Below are 24300 nucleotides of genomic sequence, written 5' to 3' on the forward strand. Positions count from 1 at the left end.
ATATTCAAATTGATATACGACTTCATCCTGGAGATGAAATCCACAGGTTGGAATTATGTAAATGGATTAACAATCATCGACCAACCACGTACAAATTACAATTTATAATTACACAATCCCTATGCTATTCGATATTGTCGTTGTCATTTAAGTTTTTCGGTTAACGTGTGGATCATTTTTTGATGGTCCATTATGAAGACAGGTCTATTTTGATTTTCCACAAAATATGTAGCCGAATTAACCAATGCGACCGTTGTTATCCGAGGAATCCATTTTCAGCATGATGGGGCATATCCCTACTGGCAGTGAGACAACATCTAAATAATATTTATGTCAACAAATGGATAGGAATTGAAGGACCTATTTTATGGCCATTAAGATTCCCTTCCACAGAGAATATTAATAGCCGACATTAATTAATTGACAGAATTATACTTTTTTGTAATACTATTAAAAACGATCACCGGTAAAACTCCTCATGACTCACATTTATCTAAATTGTACACATTTTCCGTATACTTTACTTATCTACAAAATATCAGAATATTCAAGAGCTCCCACTAATGAATTACTCAATATGTGAACATCAGTCCCTTCAACTTCTTCCCTGTTACATAAGATGTAATTCGGTAGGGCCGTTAAGGGAATGATTGAGAATTCCAATTTAAAGTTCTCATTATACGGTTTGTAGAACTTGGAACTTTCGAGAGAAACGGAATGGTGAAATGTTGAATGGAAGTTGATGAGAGGTACGGATCACTAATGAAGGATACGAACCAAAATTATAACTCGTAAGGGGTTACTTATTAGACGCAGATCATACCTCATAATATATATTCATTTGATTATATTATTTATATCTTGATTTGATAGGTTGATTAAGTATTTAACCACATTTCCCATTTATTCATAAAATAGGGGTTCGACATTACTCTCTTAGAAATTATTAGAGACTTGAAAATTTTTTCAAAAACGACAATAGAATCACAATATCGAAAACAATATACCTACATTGGAGTTCCGACAAACAAGCTTAAAATATGAAAAAATGAACCAAAACACTTAATGTAAACTATGGCTCTGTTTCGTTTTAAGGCAAAATATAGAAACTTCTTTCGTCCATTTTTCTGTTGATTAGGGCGATGAAATTTAAATAGGAATTGATTAAAATCCTCACCACTCGATCATAATCAGCAACGACGCTCAATCTTCAATTTTTCGATTATAAAAATTTAATTATACGAAGTTGACTACACCATTTTATATTTTTCCTCAGAACTCATTGCCAAGGGACGTTCATACGATATTTATAAAAAATATTCTCCTCGCTGATGAAGCGAATGGTTCAATTTTAGAAATAGTCATAGTTGTGTTGTTAAAAATCCTCATTTTTACCAAAAGTTTAAAATAAAAATCTCTCCCGTAAGTTCTGGACAAAGTTTTTTAGAGTCTTCGGAATTGCCAAAAATTTGAAAAAATTCTTATTTGCTGTCCCGATATGTGGTTCATTCAGAAATAATTACCATCTGATCATCCTGTATGCAACTACTCTATCGATCATTTTATGTTTGATTCAAGTTTTCATACTACAAAAGTTCTATTTAATTTTCTAACATGTGAAGTATATAACCTGTGATCTTGTTGCTTTCGATTTTTGACTTATAACGTCGTCAATATTTGGATTAAGCAGATAAATACTATTATTTTAAAAAACAGAAACTTTCTCAAATTTTTCAATCAGGGTGATATTTAGTTAATTTCATGGGTGTATTTGTTAATAAGATATTTCTGTTTTTTTGTATGAATTGAATTACACTTTTGATATCGCCCTGACCATTTTTTTGTAATAATTTACTTTTTTCTCATTATTATTGGTTCTGTTAACAGCATATCTAGAGAATTCACATTTCCGATTTTTATGGTGAAAGAGTATGGGGGTAAGAGTTGAAAGTATTAAAAAGCATCAATATATTCTTTACATGTATCATTAGGAAAATATAAAATCAAAGAATAATCGGACTTGAAATCCTCCTGAACTGGAGAACTGATTACACAATAGTTGTTGGATAAATGTCCCTTATACTGACAATAGTTATTAATTTGGTTCAGGATTGGCGTCGACATTTCCGAATCGTAATATTGGAAACATTACATTAAATATATTTTGCTTTCTGTATAACACGTCCACTTTGTCGTTAATGATCGGACCTACCCATGCAAAGGCCAGTAATTTGATTTTCGTGCCGAAAACGAATAAGAAACATTGCCGACAATTTGAAAAAAAAGGTAACATGCCGAATGCGTCCACTGGACAGCAACCCGTATGACTTCATTGTCGATAAACAGATTCATGTGTACTATGTAATGCGGATTGGTGTAATTATTATGAATAATCGTCCCTAACAACCTAAAATCTGATTATAATCAAATCTACTATATAAAAATCATTCCCAGTTATTTTTGACAGATTGTTTGCTAGATATTTGGAATATTTGTAAAATTCACTACAATCTCTTGATTTCATTTTGACGTCTTAAAAGAGGTATCTTCACTGCCACCTTAGACGTAGCATCTTTCGTCAAATCTTTTAATGTATGCATATTTTTTCATATTGGAATACATGATAAGTTGAGTTATTTTCAATTCGGTAGCAATGGTACGATTACTTTTGCGACTATGAAGACTTGCGATTAATGTATGAGTTTCACACAACAGTTCCTTGATTTTACGAATTTCAAAACTTCACAAAAATAACAAATGTAATGAAAGTGAATATAATGTCTATATTGTTGATTTTTCCTGTACTCTAAAATATCAACTAACCCTTATAATAATGCGTAAAAATTTATAAAAAAATGTTAATTTATTATCCTAAATAGTTTATTGAATCGAAATAATGATCCACACCAAATATCAAATAAATTCTTATAAATTGTCTTTATTCGTAATCTGTCATAATGACAGACGTTACAAAATAACATTGAATTTGACATATAAGCTAATATTATTTAATTGGTTATAAGAATTGGTTCACACTAAATAATAAATAACGACAATTTAAAATTAAATGAAAGAAAAAATTATATCCTATATATACGTGGAACGTGGATTGGAAACACCAAAGTGGACTAACTTCAATATACGAGTATTTTCCGAGCTTTCGAATACTTATGTATTCATCATCTGGGACTGAAATTATGGTCAAATACAATATAAGAAATATTTATAAATGTATAACAATAATAAAATTTTACTCACAATAATTAATTAAAATTTCCGGTGATTTTGATTTTCATTAATTTTTGAATGGTTTGATTTTGAATGACGTTGAATTTTTATAGTTTAGATAAGGATAAGTTTCAGTGAATAATGTTCAATATTGATTGGTAAATATATGGATAACATTAAATTTCAATAAGTTAGGTCGTTATGAATGTAGTTGAATATTCATTGGCTAGAATATAAATAACAATGAATTTTATAGGTTAGGTCGTTATAAGTGAAGCTGAAATTTATAGGTTAGGTGAGGTTAGTTTGTTGTTGAAGTAAAATAATAAATTATCAATTTTATTATATAGTTTCGATACCTATATACAATTTACTATATAAAAGGAGAATACTGAAAAATCGTTACCTTTTCTTGATACTAAATTTATAAGAAACGAAAATAATAAAATTTTAATTGACAGGTAAAGGAAACCAATAAGTTCCGTAAGATATATCAAGTATCATTCATATCACCCACGTAACACTAAAATTAATTTAATCAAACAGATGAAAAATGTTTTCATGAAAAAAACTATATATATTATCTTGAAATAAATACTCAGTGATTTTCACACATATATATATATATATATATATATATGTTTAAAAATTTTTACAAGCTTCAATAATATCAAAATCACCGGAAATCTTAATTAATTATTGTAAGTAAAATTTTATTATTGTTATACGTTTATAAATATTTCTTATATTGTATTTGACCATAATTTCAGTCCTAGACGATGAATACATAAGTATTCGAAAGCTCGGAAAATACTCGTATATTGAAGTTAGTCCACTTTGGTGTTTCCTTGCCACGTTCCCAATAAAAAACTACATATATATATACATATATATATATATATATATATATATATATATATATATATATATATATGTATATGAAAAATGTTTTCATGAAAAAAACTATATATATTATCTTGAAATAAATACTCAGTGATTTTCACACACACATATATATATATATATATATATATATATAATATATATATATATATATATATATATATATATATATATATATATATATAATATATATATTACAATTAATGTAAACTTCAGTGACTAAACTATTGAGCTACATATAATTGTTTTGTAGACTTTTACTCATTATCAGTTTGAATGTAACATAATCTTTTAATCTGATATTTTACGGAAGTAGTATCTATAATAAGTGAACAATATCCACTTATCTTTATTGTGAAACGTGAACATAATGAGCTCTTAAAATTTTCGTTGATTCCATGGAAATTAATATTCATTTATGCAACTCTCCAGCTTCCTTTTTTAAAACGGTATCCTCTCGGCTTTTGAATATTAATTTTAAGCATTCCCTTAAGGGCTTTACCAAGAATGAGAATTTGTTTTTTAATTATTTTTTTTTTCATTTATTACTCTTGAGACTGAGAAAGCGTTGCAGTTATTTTGCTTATAACCGAAGAGTACTTACTCTCCGGTATTATTATAATTATTTTGATCTCAGGAAACCATTTTCTTGACGTTCATATATGAAATTCAATTTCATCCATAACGACCTAAACTAATCTAACCTGTAAGAATTAAATGTTATTCATACAACGATTTGAATAGCTAGCATAATCAACAAACTTTATATTTATGTCAGGTGTCAATTTGAATTTTGATTCCTGAATCCTATGAATGTGATAGTTTTTTTAAAAGAAAAACCAAAATTGAAGACTGCACAATTCTAAATACATAATATGAGTAATTTTTAATATTATTATACACTTATACACCGCCGATGATGAATACATAAGTATTCGAAAGCTCGGAATACATATTAAACACACTGGTGTTTTATTTGCCGAATTTTAGCTTTTCTCCAATTAGAGTCTGGTTGCAGTTTCCATTACATTACTGACTTATAACAGGGTGTGGAAAAGAGTCCACGGTGGATAGTGAACTCGCTAATTTAGAGATGAAATATTTTTATATCAAAAATCAAAGTGAGCTGGAAACTCATTCTGTGGGTATGTATGTGAATGTCCCGGCCACTACTCAACACGGCGGTGCACATCAAAAATTGAAATTAATTTTTTCCAACAGACTGTGCGATTTTTTAACAGTACGCTGTAGCTAACAAATGATTGAGTACTATTTGGAAATTACTGCCTTACGTTGACTAGTAATTCAGAAGAAACAAATAACCATTTGTGTCGATATGCTTCTGCGAAAAACTTTTGTAGGATTCCGGTTTTCAAATTCCCACGTACTTGATTGTCTTATTTTAAACATTGTATCATAGTACACATAGTACCTATAGCGTTGATGCTAGTTATACTCATCCACAAAAATAGCTCAATCTCACGTTAAATCCCAAAACGATTTTGTTTACTCAGTTCAAATACAGCGGCGATGAATTTATTATAACGGTCTCTTATCATGCTGTAGGATGAGATGTTACTACATTCGATAATAAAGTACATTTATACACTCTTAATTATGAAAATAACAAGAGTTTTCATAGGTCAATTCTATTTAATAGGGAATGCAATTTTCACACTCACATAAAAGACAAAATATTGTGTTTGAGGTTATGTTTAGTAATCTTAAGTTCGCTTCAGAAATATTAGTGACAGTAAAAAACGGGCAGTGTTGCCAGGTCTAAAATATGAATAACAATCCCTGTGAACATTAACTAAGAAATAATTCAGTGACGGAGATAAGTATCTAATAGAGCAATATAATCAATAGATTTGAAAATTAAGAAACTTCATATATAGTATTCATAGTTGTAATAAGAAACAGTCAAGCAGTCTAAATGGATATCCATACTCCGACAATTGAATAATTATGGGGAAATCGGAAACAAAGATAAGTTATAGCCATTTATCAATTTTCTACAACTTACTCCATCTATCAATATTTTTTGTACTATCTACTAACTGTTCTAAATTAGATTCAGCATGAATATGTACCTAAAATATTCTTATACGCCCTCCATAATTCATTAACTTCACTTTCAAATCTGATATTAAATCAAAAGAAAATCCAGATTGCACTAAGATATAAATCAAGTTGCTATTTCAATAAAAGGGACAATAAATTATTAAAAAAACTTTCAAGTGTTACAATGTCCCTCACCCCAAGTAAAACAACCTGTGCTAGATCATAAATCGATTCCGAATTTTCGCCTGTCTCTTACCATACGTTGCCATATGCGTAAAATATTGAGAGCTTGTAATTTTTCGATTATTTAGGGAGGAACGGGAGTGTGCAGTTCCTTTCTTTTTTAAAAATAATAGAATGTGTGCCCGGTTACGAAGGGATCCAGAGGACTTTATTGTAGGTTATAAAAATGTCACGTTGATGTATAAATTCAAATTTATTGGTTTTTTGAAGATGTATTTTATATGTGGCGTGATTTTCAAATCACTATTTTTTTATATAGATAACAAATGTCAATTTATTTTATTGTTTATGGCAGAACTTGAAAAGTACTACTCAACAATATCCTTTTGATGATTAACATTGAAGCATTCATTCATGATAATAATTTTTGGGAAAGAAAATTTGACGTTTGACTTTTCTTTAAGTCTTTATCAAAATATGATATTCACACTGACAATTTGCGTATTTATATTGATCAATAAATCACCTTCATCATGAATATCAAAATAAGAATAAAATCAAACTAGAGCTTTGTTCTAATAAGAAAAATTCATTTTTCCTTAGTCCTTACATCTTAAATATGTAGCAGTACTTCAATCAAATTATTTGTAGTTTTATTAGAATTTACAAAATAGAGCTATAAATTATTTAGGTCTTTTTTATCATTTATACCTTCCGTTTTTGTAAATGTGAACCATTTCTAAAAATTCTCTTTTTCGTGTATTAGATTCCGTTCCAAGAATTTTTGAATCTTTATAATTGAATTTATGTTTTTTTGATACTTCGTTAATGCAGTTTCATTTTTTTTATCGTATTGATGACCTTTTAGTCTATTTTCTAAATATTGAGAGGTCTGCCTATGTAGACAGCGTCACAATTAGTACAAGGCACTTGATATATAATATTACTTCTTTTGTTTTTTGGTGTTTTAGATTTTAATTTAGTGAAATATTTGGATAATGTATTATGTCCTTTATGACTTATACGAATATAATATTTATTAAAATAAATTGATAGTTGTTGGGAAAGTCCTTGTACATATGGTAAGGAAAAAGGTTTTATGTTTTGATGTTTTGTTTCTGTTCTGTTTTTTAATTGATTGTAATCTCTGTTTTTCCTTTTCTTGAATATCTTTTTTATAATTTTTACCGGATAATTATTTTCTTTCAATGCAGTTTTTGCTTTTTGAATAGCTAAGCATCTAAATTCAGGATCTGATAGTTGGATCGATAATCAGCCAAACTTATTATCACTGATCTTTTTTGTGACATAGGATGACATGAATTGAAGTTCAAATATCTTTCGTACATTTTTTAGATGTAGGGACTAAGGAAAAACTAATTTTTCTTATTAGAATAAAGTTCTAGTTTCATTTTATTCTTATTTTGATATTCATGATGAAGGTGATCTATTGATCAATATAAATACGTAAATTGTCAGTGACAATATCATATTTTGGTAAAGACGAGAAGTCGAAACGTCAAATTTTATCTTCCAAAAATTATTAAAAAAAAACTAATTTTAAAACAGAAGAGACCTAAAATCAAGAACATTAAGCAGAACACTTTATATCACATCATTATTCTCACTTCATCTACTCACTCGTTGAGTTTTTTGCATCAAGTCCCGGAACACCCTACATATGTAAAAACATTTTTCATGAAGACATAGAGATCATTTGGAGGGTGGAGGATTACACAGAGGTAGCATAATAATAAAAGTTCGATAACTACTTAAACTAACTACATAAAAATCAAAAAACAATATACACAAAAATATATAAAAACGTAAAACTCAACAAGTTAATTGCACGCTTCTAGGAAATTAAGAAAGTTATAAAAAAGTAACTTGGAGTTTTCTGTTTTTATTGTTTTATTGATGAAGCTGTACCTGTATTAAGTATTTTCAAATGGAGCTGGAGGTCCATAGAGGTCGACATAATTTGCAACACGAATATATATTTCAGTTGATTTATCTGGATTTTTAGTCCCTTTTCATAAAAAAACACGCAAAAGATTGACATTTCGACCTATTTTGGTATTCATAATATTTTCTGCTAAAAGAGACCTAAAATCAAGATAAATCAAAACGAAAACATATAAGAAAATAATTTTCTTTCAACTTTTTACCCTATATATATATATATATATATATATATATATATATATATATATATATATATATATTGATAAAGACCGAAGTAGGTCGAAACGTCAAATTTTTATTTGCTATTTTATATTTTAAACTGCGTTTAAGCATTTTCTTTTTATTTTCTAGTGTGAGGAATCCCTCTCCGCAGGTGACATCGGAGTATTTGCTAGTCGAGCCGGCCCTAACACCTGCTGGCATCCCGCATGTTTCTGCTGCACTGTTTGTAGAGAGCTACTCGTCGACCTCATCTATTTCTATAGGGAGGGTCGATTGTATTGCGGCCGTCACCACGCCGAAACTATCAAGCCAAGATGTTCCGCTTGCGATGAGGTACATATACTAGAATAGTATATAATAAGCTGTATTGACAAGTTTATCCGCCAACCTTATAGTTCAAAAACAGATTTACAAAATAGTAATATTTCATTCCAAGCCTGTTTTGTAAAAGTTGCTTTATTTCTGTTTGAGATATTTAGTATTTTGTAATAAATGTAGTAAACTGCAATCATATGAAAATAGAAGTGCTGCATTTGAAGAATCCTATCAATAAAAAAAAATACCATCTTCAATAAACTATAATAATGAGACCTATTCGAAACCGAAAAGAAATAATAATATATCACGTAAAGATAAAATAAATGTATTTTTGAGGTATTACTCAGTCATTGTTTACTTTCATATTGGCAGTTTTCAGAGATATTGTTGGATTTCAATAGTAAGTTAAGATCAAATATCTTGGAACAATTAAAACGTCTTGCGATGTTGTCCGATGTCCATTTGCTATTGTTTCCCATGTTGCAGTCTTCCTCTCTTGGTCCTAGCTTGCTTCTTGTTTTATTCCTTCCATCCATGTTTTCCTGAGTCTCCCTTTTTTTCGGTTTTCTGATGATATCCATCTCATTACACCAATTTGTTCTTTAATTCTCTTATTAGTCACTCTTTCCAATCTTGCTGTCCTAAGTGACCTTCTCATTGCGTCCATTTCTGTAGGACCTATTTTACTTTTTTCATTTGTTTTTTTAGTCGCCCCGTCTCTGATCCATGTATTAACGTGCTTTTGAAATAGTATCATATGTTCCTATTTTTCGTTGTTTGCCTACCTTTGGATTACGTAGAATCCTATAAAGTGCTTTTATTATCTATTTTGCCTTGTGTATTTCGGTGTCATCTGTCTCTTTATTAAAATTTATGCTTAAATATCTATAGCTATCACATTTCTTTATTCTTTCAATATTTTCCAGAATAAGATCCGTGGTCTTTTTACTAATACAGAGATATTGTGTTATTGTTATATTGATTTAAAGACCCCATTTTTCGTACTCTTCTTTAAGTTTTCTCGCCAGATGCCATTTCTCGTTTGCACATATCACTTGATCATTTGTAGAGTGTAAAAACAAGTATCGCTGTCAATCTTTATGCCCATTCTTTGCATTTTCTTTTCCACTCGCAGAGTGCTTTTGTCATATATATATCTTAAAAGTGCGGGAGAGATGCAGTAAATGTCTCCAATTAATACCAAGGTCATATGTCTTGTACAATAATGTCACATATATGTCAGGAAATTTTCCCTCCCTTTTTAAGAGCTAGACAAACTAATTTTAGACCGATATTATGGCATGTCTAGGTGGTAAATTAATTCACAAATTTTGAATACATATGTCAACAAATACTATTGTTGTTGTTGCCTTTTGTAAGTAATAACTTTCTTAGCTTCTGTTCCATATACATGAAATACAAGATTAAATAGGATTTAGTGATTTCACTAACATCGTATGTTTTTTTTTTAGATAATTCTCGCTGACGAATGCACAGAGGCAGAAGGTCGAGCTTGGCATATGAAACATTTTTCTTGCTCGGAATGCGAGCGACAACTGGGTGGTCAGAGATACATCATGAGAGATGGAAGACCTTACTGTTTGCATTGCTTTGATGCAATGTTTGCTGAATACTGCGACTCATGCGGGGAACCGATAGGCGTAGATCAAGGTCAAATGTCACATGAAGGTCAACATTGGCATGCAACTGAAAGCTGTTTTTGTTGTCACACCTGCCATACGTCTCTGCTAGGGAGACCTTTTCTTCCCAGAAGAGGAGCTATTTACTGTTCCATAGCTTGTAGTAAAGGAGAACCTCCTACGCCAAGTGATTCTTCTGGTCCAAATACTAGGATACCACGTCATCCCATCAAAAATAGACCTCAAAGACCTCCATCTCCCAACGAAAGTAGTACACCTCCATTATCACCTTCGACAAGAAGGCATTTGCCTCCCCGATCTCCTACTGCTTCCTCTCCTTCCTCTCCTCCAGGTCAATATGTTAATAGATCTCCTACTATTACCAGGTCCCCAAAAATGGGTCGAAGAGCATTACAAAGATCACCAAAACCTATTTCAATACCTAGCACTCCTACACTATCAGATACTGGGACCAATATCTCACAAAATGAAAATATAAATGAAGAAACAACACCCAAAGGGTTACCAACTTCCTCCCCCAGCTGTCGAGGCTTAGATAGAGTATTATTAGAAAGAAATTTGGAACGGCTACTAACTGAAAGGGGTAACCAGGGACATTCTTCAGATTTAGAAAAATTATTATTAGCAAGGGATCGAAGTAGAGAACCTTTACATTTAGCTGATTTAAGTATAGATGAATGGAGTACTCGATCTGTTTCTGATAACAAGAAGGAAGAATCTGATAAACAAAGTAATAACGCTGGAGAAAAAGATTCTAGTGCTGGTAATATTGATGAGGCTCCACAACATGCGTCTTCCATGCCCGAACTTGCCATACCAGGAGGTTCAAGCGATACAGGTAATTCAACAACCCCAGGGTCACCTAGTAAAAAAGGGAAAGGTCCACTTAGTGTTAGGTTTCAAGGAGATAATGAGGGATTTGAAGGAGACGAATATGATAACGCAAGCTTAGAAGCTTCTAGAAAGTTTCCTAGAAGCAAAAGTTATTCCGGTAGACCAAAACATGCAAGCGATAATCTTCCAAGAAAAGGTAAATCAAGAAAAGAACATTGTTCAATTCCTCAACGTGATAGAGCAAGCTCAAGATCCAAGGAAAGAGAAGATGATACTGAAAGTTACTGTTCAACTTGTTCTTCAAGTTCTTCTAGTGACGACCTTGATTATCAATTGCCACCAAGAAGAGCCTATGGTGGTGTTAGAATATCTTATGTTCCTAACGACACTCTTGCCATAGCTAGACGGAGACAAGCTACTATTCAAAAATCTCCTAGTAAAAAGGGAATGACAATTGATGATAAAGATAAAAACTGTGTTATATCGTGATTCTCGACCATGGTATATAGTTTATCCTCTTTTATGAAATTGGGAAGATGACAAAATTAATTACTTTCCTATTTATTTTTACTTGTACAAATAATGTGAAATATTAGGATTATAAACTACAGGTTCTCATTATGTTTTTAAAAACAAAGTAAGCAGCTTTATAAATAGATGAAGAAACAAGTGATGATATCGTTGAAAAATATAACTTTTTCATCACATTGATTACAAAATTATACTATAACTTCGAATAAAAATATATTACTTATTTTAATTCTGATAAATGTAATGAAATTGATTTTGGCACTCACAAACTCCAATATATGTCAATTAAAGTCAGACAAAATGTCGACTGAATCATCTACCTAATTCAATACATTTTGTTATTAATGTACTTATTCAATAAACTATAGTTTAATACCAAGAATAAATTGCCATAAAATGATTCAGAAAGAAATAATTTTGTATCCATCCGAATATCTAGCAAAGTTATATCACATATTATCACTTGAAAATTTTAATTCTATATTACTCTAAAGAATCTATATTCTTATTATCCACAAAAATAAACATACCTCCTCACTAATCACAAAAAAATTGAGGTATTTATTAATACATTTCGAATATGACCTTCAATATATCATTTCTGGAAAAAAAATTGCAGTATGTCATATTGCTAAGCTCTAATCATTAGGTTACTAGTGAAAATAGACCCAGTCACTAAAAACATTGTTAGTTTTAAACACAAAAGAGAGAATGAAACACTGGAAAATTATAGATTTTTCAAAATTAATATTTCAAATTGGAAATACCCAAAGCCATTTGAACTACTCTGGTTTAATTTCACAACGTTATTCAATTTTACAAAATAAACTAAGTAGCTACCTATATAATTTGGACAGTGTAAAATTTTACAGCTCTTACAGTTGTTATTTTTCAAAATTCCAAACGTTCTTCATAATTTTACTACAGTTCTATTCAAACCACTCCATCAGTTCACAAGCAAAAATTGATTTTGATGAAATGTTATTTCATATATTTCAAAATTGTATTTATAATTAATCTCATTAATCCCATTCTTATTGGACAAACAATTGCCAAATAGTATCAATGAAATTGAATATTTATCCAGGGTATGTAATGACAGAACAAAATTAGATGCCTTGATGTATCTATCCCATGTATTTAAGTTTATAGTGTAGATTATTATATGTACAATATATTCAAAAAGTCTGGAATGAGAACTATCCTATATTTTAGCAACATAATATTTGTGACAATTAATGTATTAGATAAATTTATTTTCATTACCTATTATTAGTTTACTAGATCAGTTGATCGAATTGATTCCATGAAAATATTCAAACTTAAATCTCTAGCTCAAAATTAGGAAAACAAACACACAGTGCATGAAATAATAGATGCTGAATATATATTTATCAACAAATTTGCATTTATCAGGAAATATTTAAAAATGTTCAAAAGGGTTAATGTGAAGGAACTCTAATTTTCAATATCATACTCCTTCTTATTATTGCAAAACTAATTATGATGTTGTCAATATAACTTTTACCACAGGATATCCAATATTTTGGTTAATTGCTTCTTTCTTTATCTTATTATATTGACTTTGTCGTTAGAGTAAGGAAACATATCAAGAACAGATTGATGATTTTAGAATTATGGTACATGACATTTTAAATATGAGGAAACAACTTATATGGAACACAGCTCCTGCTATAGTTGTAAGCAGAATGGTACCTACTGATTAACTCGTACTTGCTTGTTTGTTGTTGTGCTGGCTCTTTTGTCAAGGTATAAGGTCCATATCAAATGTCACACTCCTCTTCATTATCCCATTTACCTATATAAAATAATAGAAATAATTTGACCCATAATATAAATGTTTTTTTTTGTATGTAAATTTTCAGGCTACATTTGCTATGTTGAGTTATAATTTTTGAGTTCAAATTCTTTGTATTTTTATTAATGTGTGGATAGATTTACAATGTAAATTTGATAAAAAATGTACAACTTAAAAAAACTATTTTGCATCCTTCAGACCAGACCTATGAAGTAAAATATCCAAGTACTTAAAAGTACAAATCTTTTGGTTGACATACCTCTACTATTTAAGAATATCCCACTTTTCCGGCATATTTTCTACACGAAATTGAGCGAATTCTCGTTTTCATTTTCATTTGCATATTTTATCAAAGTATATCTTGACCCTTTCTTCACATATTTAATTGAATTCATAATTAACTAATATTGATCGTACTCTCCTATACCATTCTGCACCTGTTTCGTATCCTCTTCCTTAAATTGACGACTAAGAGATTTTAGCGACCATTTGTTAAGGCTTGTAGTTCGGAAGACTCCTGTTTTTCTCGATACTTGATTTTGTATAGGATTAAGCAAAAAATTTATATTTGGGTCTTGTGAAATCAAAGGTGAATGCCTGCATTAATTTTTTTAAGAAGTACCAATCTATATATTTTAACTACAAATGTGTAATCTGACTATCAAGTGTGGTGGATTAGAGATTTGAGGACGTTGACGTATTTTAGATAGTTTCTCTATGATTTTCTGGCAGTTCAATATTATCCTAGATGTGTATTTCTTAATTGTGATTGAGTTAACCCTCTACTCCATGAATTATTATTTGTTCAGTCAAAAAATCAAGTATCATAAAACATGATTTTAATTGCTAATTGAGAGGTATATCCCTATATTCATGATCTTTTTTTAAATATCTTTGTCTTTAGGTAACAGGAGAAGAGCCCACATAAACCCATTTTAGATAGGTATACCCGGAGTTTTCGAAGGGTCGGATGGCCTATTATCCTCTTCTTATTTCCAAACAACATTCTTCATTCTACCAAGATATAATATATTTGCGGCAGTATGGCCTCTATGGGAAGTAAAGGTGAATGAGGATGAATGTGGTTCTCGTTATTGAAACTGGGAAGTTTCTTCAATTTAATAAATATAGATTGTACATAGAAATGGGCTCATAATAAAAGGCTTCAATCGTGCATGCTTTTAGTTCGTTGACAATATTTATTGGTTCATAGTCTATGTATTTGTAAACTAAGTGGGCACTTCGCCCGACGCGCGATGTACTTTATTATATAAAGGTATGGAAGAAAGAACCTGTTTTTTGGGGTCGTGCTGCAGTTTTTGTTTGGTAAGATAACATTGAATGAAAATTGATACGTTGGATGGAGATGAGCTGGAGATATTTTGAGAAACTATGGATCTATAATTAGAGATAAATAAAAGGTGCGGTGAAATTTTTTTCATCAGCTATACGTTATGTAACCAAATTAGTTACTTAAGAAGCATCTTAAAGGATTTGCAATGTGTATACTCCGAAAGGTTTCCAAGGTCAGAATTATTAGAAAATAAACTAGGTTCACGGGATGAACTACGTTGGAAATTTGCAATTTCTCGACGTTTCGGCTTCTAAAATGTAGATATTATCGAGTAAGGAAGGAAAGGGTGGTTATTCATTCATTGATAAGAAGGGATCCAAACAAAGAACCCCTTTTGACTGATTCGAAGGCATAGAACCCCTTTTGACTGATTCGAATACATTAATCTGCCTTCTCCTTGGAATTCCAAGAAGCTATGCTTACCAACACCGTGAATACTATCACTATCAATGCTGATTTTGAGCAACTAGTGAGCTAACCGTCTGAACCTTTTAAAATTAAGGGATTTATAAGCAGGTTTTAACTTTTCGGTGCACTTTATTGTTATTGGCGGGTTAGGCAACAATGTGTGGAGTGCGTCTTCTCGCTGAGTTTTATAAAAAAAAATTTAATTTTATGAACACTGGAAACATTAGAACTGAGCGAGGGAAATCAGAAAGGGGTTAATGAAGAGAATGTTTCCAGGTTATTGGTAACCTCTAATTATCGTTTAAACACAAGGATAAAGTCAAAGTAGAAAACGAAATGACGAGAATTTTCAAATTTTCAACGCGAATCAACCCGTGAACCTAGTTCATTCGATGTCTTTAAATATTACAAAACAAAGAGGGGTCCACTAACACAATTGGTTGCCAATCACTCTTTCTATTTGTTGCTCAATGCTGATTTTTTTCCATACACTATAAAATTCATTATCTTTCTTGACCTAACTATTCTCAAAACCATGTGTTATTTCAAGTCTATAAAATATGTCTGACTCCATTATTTTTTGTCGTACCTAATCATTTGAATTGGACATTAGTAGCATCCTATGGTAGAAATATTACATAAAACAATTAAATCTTACATATTATATTATGATGATTATTGTGTTAGTTCATGAAGTATGCCTACTAGCCAACTAGTAGGTTCCCTTTGTACTCGTCAAAGACTTTATGAATACATTGTTATCATATGTTAATTAAATTGTACAAATCATAGTAGTATACAATTTTTTGTAACTGGACCAGGAGAAAATCATATGCAAAGAAAAATTTATATAGCTCACATTACTGCTTCCATAATATTTACGTAAGTGGAAAAAACATTATATTTTATTACTGTGTGAATATTTCAATAATCAAATCATGTGAATTACATATTTTTCTCCTGTTCCAAATGTAACCCCAATTGATAGCATTATTGTAAACCAAGTTGTATCAGTACATTGTATATTGTATATATTGAGAATTTCTTAATAAAGACGTGTCGTATATGAAAAAGTTTATTCAATATGCATTTTGATTATTCCAAAACTAGAAAAAAATATAACAACTAGAAAAATTATTAGTTGACTTGCTTCACTTGGGAAAAGCAGGTAAAACTATCTTTTGAAAACATAAAAAATTCACAGTTGTAAAGTAGTAATGGGAAGGATACTGCTAATAATACTATATTTAATTGAATGCATTTGTTTAAAAAAACAAGATGTACAGATAATTAATTGAACATTGACGGCTCTATTGCATATTGTAACATCTCCAGATGCACCACACCGGTTGAGGTTTATTTTTGTGGATTCTTATGTAAATTTTTCAAAAAACATGTAAAAATTTACGTCAGTCCAAAACCTCACATCCGCCACAAAAAGGAATTGTTTTGTCGTAGTCTGGTTGTTAATTCATTTTAATGAACATGTTTTAACAAAATTTTAGTCTGAGACTTGATGAATCTTTTTTAATGTATACAGGTGAAATAAGTAGTAGGACCAGTGTTAATAAAAAAGACATTTGTGAAAATTAAAGTTAAATCGGAATTAGAGCATTATGTATGGAAAAAAAAATGAAAATCAATATTCCTTTCTATCACCTGTAACTGCAGTAATACTTTCGAAGAGTTTTGTTTTTCAGATTAATACATCCTGGTCATTTTTTAAAAATATTTTAGTACCAATTTATATAATAAATGAAGTGTCTTATGAAATGTGATTGTAAATATTTTATATTCTATATCGCATCTCTAATAAAGGTTGTTGATGGTAAAAAAATATTTAAATTCCTATAAAAACTGTAAATCACTTTGACTGTATGATCAAAGCAAGTTTTTTCAATTTGCAAAGTAATTATTGAAAGGCTTAAATAATCTGCATATAAATCTATCCAATATACAAATTATATTGTAACAATATTGTCTATTAAAATGTAACATCATTAATTCCAAAACCATAGATATCAGGCCATTTGACAAAATAAGGGATCTCTGGAAATCAATCTTATTTTGGCCGATTTATAATGAGAGTATAATGAGAGACTGAAGAAATGGTGAAGCATTCGTAATTCATGGGTGTATTACTTCTTTTAATAGACTGTTAAAATATTATTTTAAGTTATACCTCAAGTATTATCGTATGAAATAACATTTATAGGTATATATCATATCAGTTGTACATTCTTATTTTCACCTGATTAACCTGCTTATAACTTCCAAATAGCTGAAGGTGAAACATTTTTTCTAAAATGTTTAAGTAATTTTTCCAGAAAGTAAGAAGACAATGATCGTCATACTGGTTATATACATGTAAAAGTTTAAACTTTTTCAAATTTTCTCTTTTTCCTCAATTGTACGATTAACTGCCTCTTCCTAGTTTTCATGCTTCACATTATTCACAGCTAGCCTCCAAAAACAACTGTTTGACATCACTCATTTTAAAATAATTATTTTTTCTTGAAACTTCTCACTTTATCTGTAGCCATAACAGTTTATTGGGGTTTAGTTCGCAATGGTATGGTAGAGATCCAACCTCTGTTATTCCACAATTTTTTTCAATTTCATATTTTTTCAATTTCTTTTTATCTAGGGAACACAAAGAATAAAGTTCTTTTCTCACAAAACCAGGATAGAACTTGATATTGTTTGAATTTAGCCAATTTTGTAAATATTATTCTAACCACTTGGTTGTGGGCGATTTTTCTAAAAGTCTTGAGTCTTGGAATCTTGCATTATCCATTACCATTATACAGGGACGAAGCCTTAATTTGTTCGAAAAGTTCTTCAAAAACTTAGCATTCATATCCTCATGGTAATCACCGGAACGAGTAAATTCAAAAGTCAATAAATTGTTTGGATTGCATATGTATATTATTATCAGCCCCTTTTCTGTTGGTGGATCTAAACCAGTAGATGAATTATTTGAAAACGCCTGTCTTCGACTTTCAACAGTATCATCTTACCAAAATTTATTTGGTGTATGTCATTCATTGATCCATGTTTCATCTAAATAAAATATTTTTCTTCTTTGGTTTTTCCTTTCTTTTATAGTTCTTAGGTAATTTTTACTCCATACTACAATATCTTTTTTTATATGAAAATAACTTTCTGTAATGCTTTTTCCTGTCAGAATCTCTTTTTTTTTGTAAATGCCCATACTGTGCCTCGTCTGGAAATGATTCAAAACAATTGAATGCTTTTTTATTAACTGTTAAAAGACCGATTTTTCGACCCTTTCAAACAAATCACACTAGAATTCGCAATGGATTGCACACTGTCCATTGCAAGATGCAATTAAACTCAACTGTTAAGAATACAGATCATTACTATATGGAAAACCCTAAAATCGCATTTTCGGTGAAGAGATTCTTGTAATTAAAATAAAACAAAATTTCTAGCTTTTATCGGTAAATAATAACTTATATGTACGTATAGATCTTATGCTATGGCTATGTAATCCAATACACAGGGCTTTTGACCGGTCTAGACTACCTTTTTCTATTGTTCTGTATGGCTTATGGTTATAAAAGTCCGAAGACTTATTAGCTTATGTACATTTATGAAAATTTTAGGAAATATTCAGATTATTCTATAATATTTAAAATCACCGTGCCCAGTTTTAGATCAGTGAGTAGGTTTTATTACTGGGCCGTAAATGAAAATAGACTATAGTGCATTCTTATTTATTCACCTGTTATAGAAAATACACATCCGGAAGTCAATGTTCTGAATCAGGCATTTATAAATTTTTGAAATAAATAAATCGGAAATTGATGTTATATTTGTTGAAACTACTGGAAAATTTGCAACCAAACAATTAATCGACTAGTGTGAGATCTTATTCGTCCGATATATTTCGTATAATATATAGTTTCTCGGATCGCATATGCATTACTTGAATATTTTATATTTAAATAAATTAAAATTATTGAATGATCTAGGTGATTGTTTAAATAATACAGAAAAAATATAATTATCATATAATATCTCTTATAAGATATAATTGGAATTATAGTACAAAAATTACACCCTCATTTAAAAAAGTCCACACTGCTGGTATTATTGTAAAACTAGAAATACTTCAGTTTTTCAATCTATGATATCCTTTTTATGAACTCCTTAGCGGCGTCTGTTGGTATAATTCTCTACAAAAAATTGGATACATGTTTAACGACTTTAAGATAATGATATTGTGATAATAAAAAATAATTGAATTTACTAATTTGTTAGTTGTAGTGATATAACAGAAAAATTTACTGAATTATAATGATATCCCAACTTATCAAATTATATTCTATTATTGTGTGGTTAAGTTTGGTAAATTCGGCATACTTTTTTTATATTTGAAATTCTGTAGTATCTTTTTACCTGTCCTATTCCTGCTATTACGGTAACCAATGACTTCTTCGGCGGTCTACAGTATCGTTTCCCTCTTTCTTGACAACAAAGATTGGGAAAGCAATCAAGTTGCGAATCGCAAGGTTTCGGAAAAAGATCTAAAATTGGCGGAGGTGGAGGAGTACATTGCATGTATGCCACTAGAGCCCGAATTGCTAAAAAACATTGAATCAGACTGGTGAAACAAACTTTATCTTCTTTATATGATGAAATGTAATTTTAGTTCAAGAGCTAGCAGCATCAGAGAAACAAAAATTTTACAAAAGCTGATTTTGTAATATATCTTTTGTTGCGGTTGTCGGAACAGCGCACTGGCACCGGTAATCTTTGCGTTATTTAGAGCGCCTCATATTCACAGGAAAAAATATGGATTTTTAAATAATTTTAGGAACAACTTTTTTCCTTCCACTAACTTTAAGATATTCTTAACTTTATCAATGCCATGCAATTTTTATTTTTGGCACATGGTATTTATTATAAACAAAAAATTAATTTTAAACCATTTTAGGATGCCGTAATTTTAAAATCATTTATATATGTAATTTAGTACAAATTTAATTTAACAGGTAATAATTCGGTTTAATTGTCGGAGTATACCGCGGCCAAGTGCTTGTCATTAGAGACAGTGGCAAAGCAAGTAGGCAGAAGAGATATAGGATGCCCTTACACTATTTGAAAAATTGCATCGAAGTTTTCGATGATGACTTTAATAAAAAGTTCTCAATAAAATGATAATAACTAAGATATTTTGCAATTTGAGTTTTCTTAAGTTTTAATAATGTGAATGTGAAGTGGACAAAAATTTTGAACGGTAGTGTATCTATAAAAATTATCAAATGTGTGTATATTGAAGGATTTTGAATGATATTAGGAGACCCAATTTCAGAACGGTTTACGTTTCAAAACGGATGAGATCATTACTTCAGTTTATAGTTCTTTCAACGTATTGTAATTTCAACAATGGCCAAGTTTATTTAAGATATTAATCATTTTTTGACTACTTGTAAGACTTTTCATTGTCATACCCAGAGTTGTTTGCTTTGAGCTAGCATAACCGAAAGTTAAAAAAAAATTAAAACTAAATTTCGGAAAGGGGTGAGTTGAGGAAATTTTGTAATAGGAAAGATCCATCTTAATTTCATATGAGCAGTTATCTCCTGAATTTTGTCGCATGAATTTAGAAACACCCTATATATATATAAAAATATATATAAAATTGTCATTTGTGGAGACTTTAATAGCCACCATATCCTATGGGGTTCTCACAAAGATGATGTTCAAGGAAACCGATAAGTAGAGGCAATTGATCGCCGTGACTTGATTTGCCTTAATAATAATAGCGACCCTACCCCGACCAGTGGTCGCCAACCTGTCGATCGCGAGCTACCGGCGATTTTAATTTAAAAAATACAAACTGCAAAAATAAGAGAAGCTTCCGAAAATTCCACAAAAAAATCTAATTGTCATAATATTAAACATAAACAGCGGCAACGTTGCGGTGAGCGATCTGCCGCTGACGCTATCAAGCTAGAATCGGCTAGAACCAACCAGCCGAACCGGCGCGTTAGTGTTCGAGAACGATTAGGATTGCTTTGCACGGGATAAATACGCGGCGACATTGCGCTTAGTTTAAAACTGAACGCGTAACCAACGTCCAGTGGTTGGGTTAGTAGAGAACAACAAAAAATGATATAATGGCAAGCAGTTGTAAGAAGGTAAAGACATACCACTTTCATTCGGAATGGGAAGAACAATACTTTTTTACAGAAGTTAAAGATAAAAATGTGTGTTTGTTATGTAATACTTCGGTATCCGTTGCTAAAAAAGGAAATATTGAGAGACATCATAAAACTGTACATTCTAATTTTGAAGAATCATTCCCACTACATTCTGCCGCCAGAAAGGAGAAACTGAAACAGTTAAAAAATCAGTTAATTGGACAACAATCAATCAGTCGACAAAAATAAGGCTGTAACTGAAGCATTGTCCCAGATAATTGCACAAAAAAAGAAACCTTATGAAGACGGGGAAATGAGAAAACAGGCGTTTTTAGAAGCTGCTGATTCGTTATTTGCCAACTTTAGAAATAAAGACGAGATAGTTTCAGCTATAAAATGCTATATTATGCAAATTTCTGCTAATACAGTGATGAGACGTGTAGAAGTAATGAGCAATGATATTTTTTTACAGTTAAGAACTGACTTAGATAACTGACTTTATTTTTCTCTACTGGACTGGAGTTGTTTTCTCATTTAAAAAATATTATTTCTTCTGAGAAAATTCCAATATCGAAAATGGTAGACTTGACAACATATGGCGCTCCAGCTATGGTGGGTTGTGATAAGGGTCTGGTGGCGTTATGTCGTAAAGATGAAACTTTTCCGCAAATTCTCTGTTACCACTGCATTATCCATCAGCAAGCATTATGTGGAAATTTCCTGAAACTAAACAACGTTATGAAACTGGTGGTAAAATTGTGAACAAGATTAGAGCTCAAGCGTTACAAAGAAGATTATTCAAAACCTTGGCCGATGAAGTTGACTGTCAATACGGGGACCTACTCCTTCACTCTGAAGTTCGATAGTTAAGAAGAGAACGGGTGCTGAAACGTTTTAATTATGTCCTATCTGGCATAGTTCAATTTTTCAAACAACGTGGACATTACAGAGAAAAAACGAACTCAATTTGCAGCTTCAGGGGAGAGACAAAGAACTAGCGGAAATGATTTCTGATATAAAAAGCTGGAGTTTTGGGAACAATACTTAATTAACAGCGATGTCAAGCATTTTCCAATTATTTCAGAAAAAATATCTCAAAATCCATTAGAACCCTATGACAGCAAATATCATGTAGGAATAGTTTCTTCCCTGAAGAATAACTTCAAAAATCGTTTTCAGGATTTCAACGAAATGGTTTTAGTATTGCAGTTTATTGTTTCAATCTTTATAGAAATTGATATCCAACAATTTGCAACTTGTGTTATGCGGAACTTTGGCGAAAACATCGCTGCAACAGAAATGGAAGTAATTGAGTTTCAAAATGATTTAGCCTTAAAATCGTTAGTCTCAAGTACCAAATGTATCTGGCCTATTGTAAATAAACACAAATTTTCAGTTCTATGACGTGTTGCCTTGAAAGTGAAAGCATTATTCAGTTCAACCTATTTGTGTGAATCTTCTTTTTCCAATATGAAGTACAAAAACTTTGTAAATATTTACACAGACGCATCAATATCTCAAGACGATACGGGGATCGCAATCATTACACCAACCTCCAAATATATGATAAAAGCACCTCAAACCCTATCCACTTTCACTGCTGAATTATTCGCAATATATCGAGCTACCCACTTCGCCGCTTCATCAAACGTCATACTCACAGACTCTCTTAGCTCAATCCAAAGTCATCAAAAAATTGACACCACAAATACATAAGTAATCAAAATCAAGCAACAACTGCAATACATACAAGATAACAACAAAAAAATAGTATTCTGTTGGATCCCCTCACACATTGGAATAAAAGGAAACGAAGAGGCAGACCTGGCGGCTAAGGAAGCTGTAATTGGTGATAGTGCGGAGTGCGTGAACTTTTTAACTACTACCGATATTAAAACAATCCTAAAGCGTAAAGTGTTAAATGAATGGGAGATCAAATGGTCAACATCCACACACAAACTTCGTGAAGTGAAAGACTCAATAAAACCATGGTCAATGCTACCGAAAAATCGCAGAGATGAAGTTCTTCTAACACGTCTGCGTCTAGGCCATACGCGACTGACGCACAGCTACTTATTTGATGCGAAACCTGAACCACAATGTAGCAACTGCAATTGCAAATTGATTATAAAACACATAATCGCAGAATGCCCATCTCTTAACTCAAAAAGATCATCATCAAATCTACCACTCGGAACAATACGTGAAATTTTAGGACCAAAATACAATATTACTTACCTTAAAAATTACCTTAAACAGATCTCTATCATAAATTTAATTTAACAATTATTCATAGATAAAATACTTAATCTTTACTAAATCGCTAATAACCAGTATACGGTTGATGCGAATTTTGTAATAAAAAAAAATCATATTACAACCTTCACAAGTCTGGATATATTTTATACCGCCCGAAGTCCATTCCAAATAGGTACTACGTCTTCAGTGCCGATTGTGTAGAAGAGAGTACTACCTGTTTGACACAATACTACAGGTTAAAGTGCTCTTTTGACGACAAAGAATTGATTTGTTGATAAAAATGGAGCAGGAGTTCTTCAGATAACTTGCTCAAAAGAGATTCGCTTGCAATGACTACTTATTTTTCCACAAATAACAATTTTATGACTGTTAAAATTC

The 24300-nt window shown here is 30.9% G+C and overlaps 2 protein-coding genes across 8 annotated transcripts in view; one reads left to right on the forward strand and one right to left on the reverse strand.

Annotated features, from left to right (window-relative positions):
- LOC130897272 (protein prickle-like) overlaps positions 1-16563 on the forward strand; it is a 629019-nt gene extending 612456 nt beyond the window's left edge. For all 6 annotated transcript variants that reach the window (XM_057806039.1, XM_057806041.1, XM_057806038.1 and 3 more), the window contains 2 exons: positions 8695-8898; positions 10356-16563. In XM_057806039.1, coding sequence (XP_057662022.1) covers positions 8695-8898; positions 10356-11867 — 1716 coding nt within the window. In that variant the 3' untranslated portion in view covers positions 11868-16563. The remainder of the gene's footprint in view (positions 1-8694; positions 8899-10355) is intronic.
- Positions 16564-19514: 2951 nt separating this feature from the next.
- The window catches only part of LOC130897277 (uncharacterized), a 39832-nt gene continuing 35046 nt past the window's right edge, over positions 19515-24300 (reverse strand). For both annotated transcript variants that reach the window (XM_057806048.1, XM_057806047.1), the window contains 2 exons: positions 19916-20100; positions 19515-19692 (listed from right to left, as the gene is read on the reverse strand). In XM_057806048.1, coding sequence (XP_057662031.1) covers positions 19642-19692; positions 19916-20100 — 236 coding nt within the window. In that variant the 3' untranslated portion in view covers positions 19515-19641. The remainder of the gene's footprint in view (positions 19693-19915; positions 20101-24300) is intronic.

The sequence above is a fragment of the Diorhabda carinulata genome, chromosome 8 (assembly GCF_026250575.1).
Source record: "Diorhabda carinulata isolate Delta chromosome 8, icDioCari1.1, whole genome shotgun sequence".
Taxonomy (NCBI): Eukaryota; Metazoa; Arthropoda; class Insecta; order Coleoptera; family Chrysomelidae; genus Diorhabda; species Diorhabda carinulata.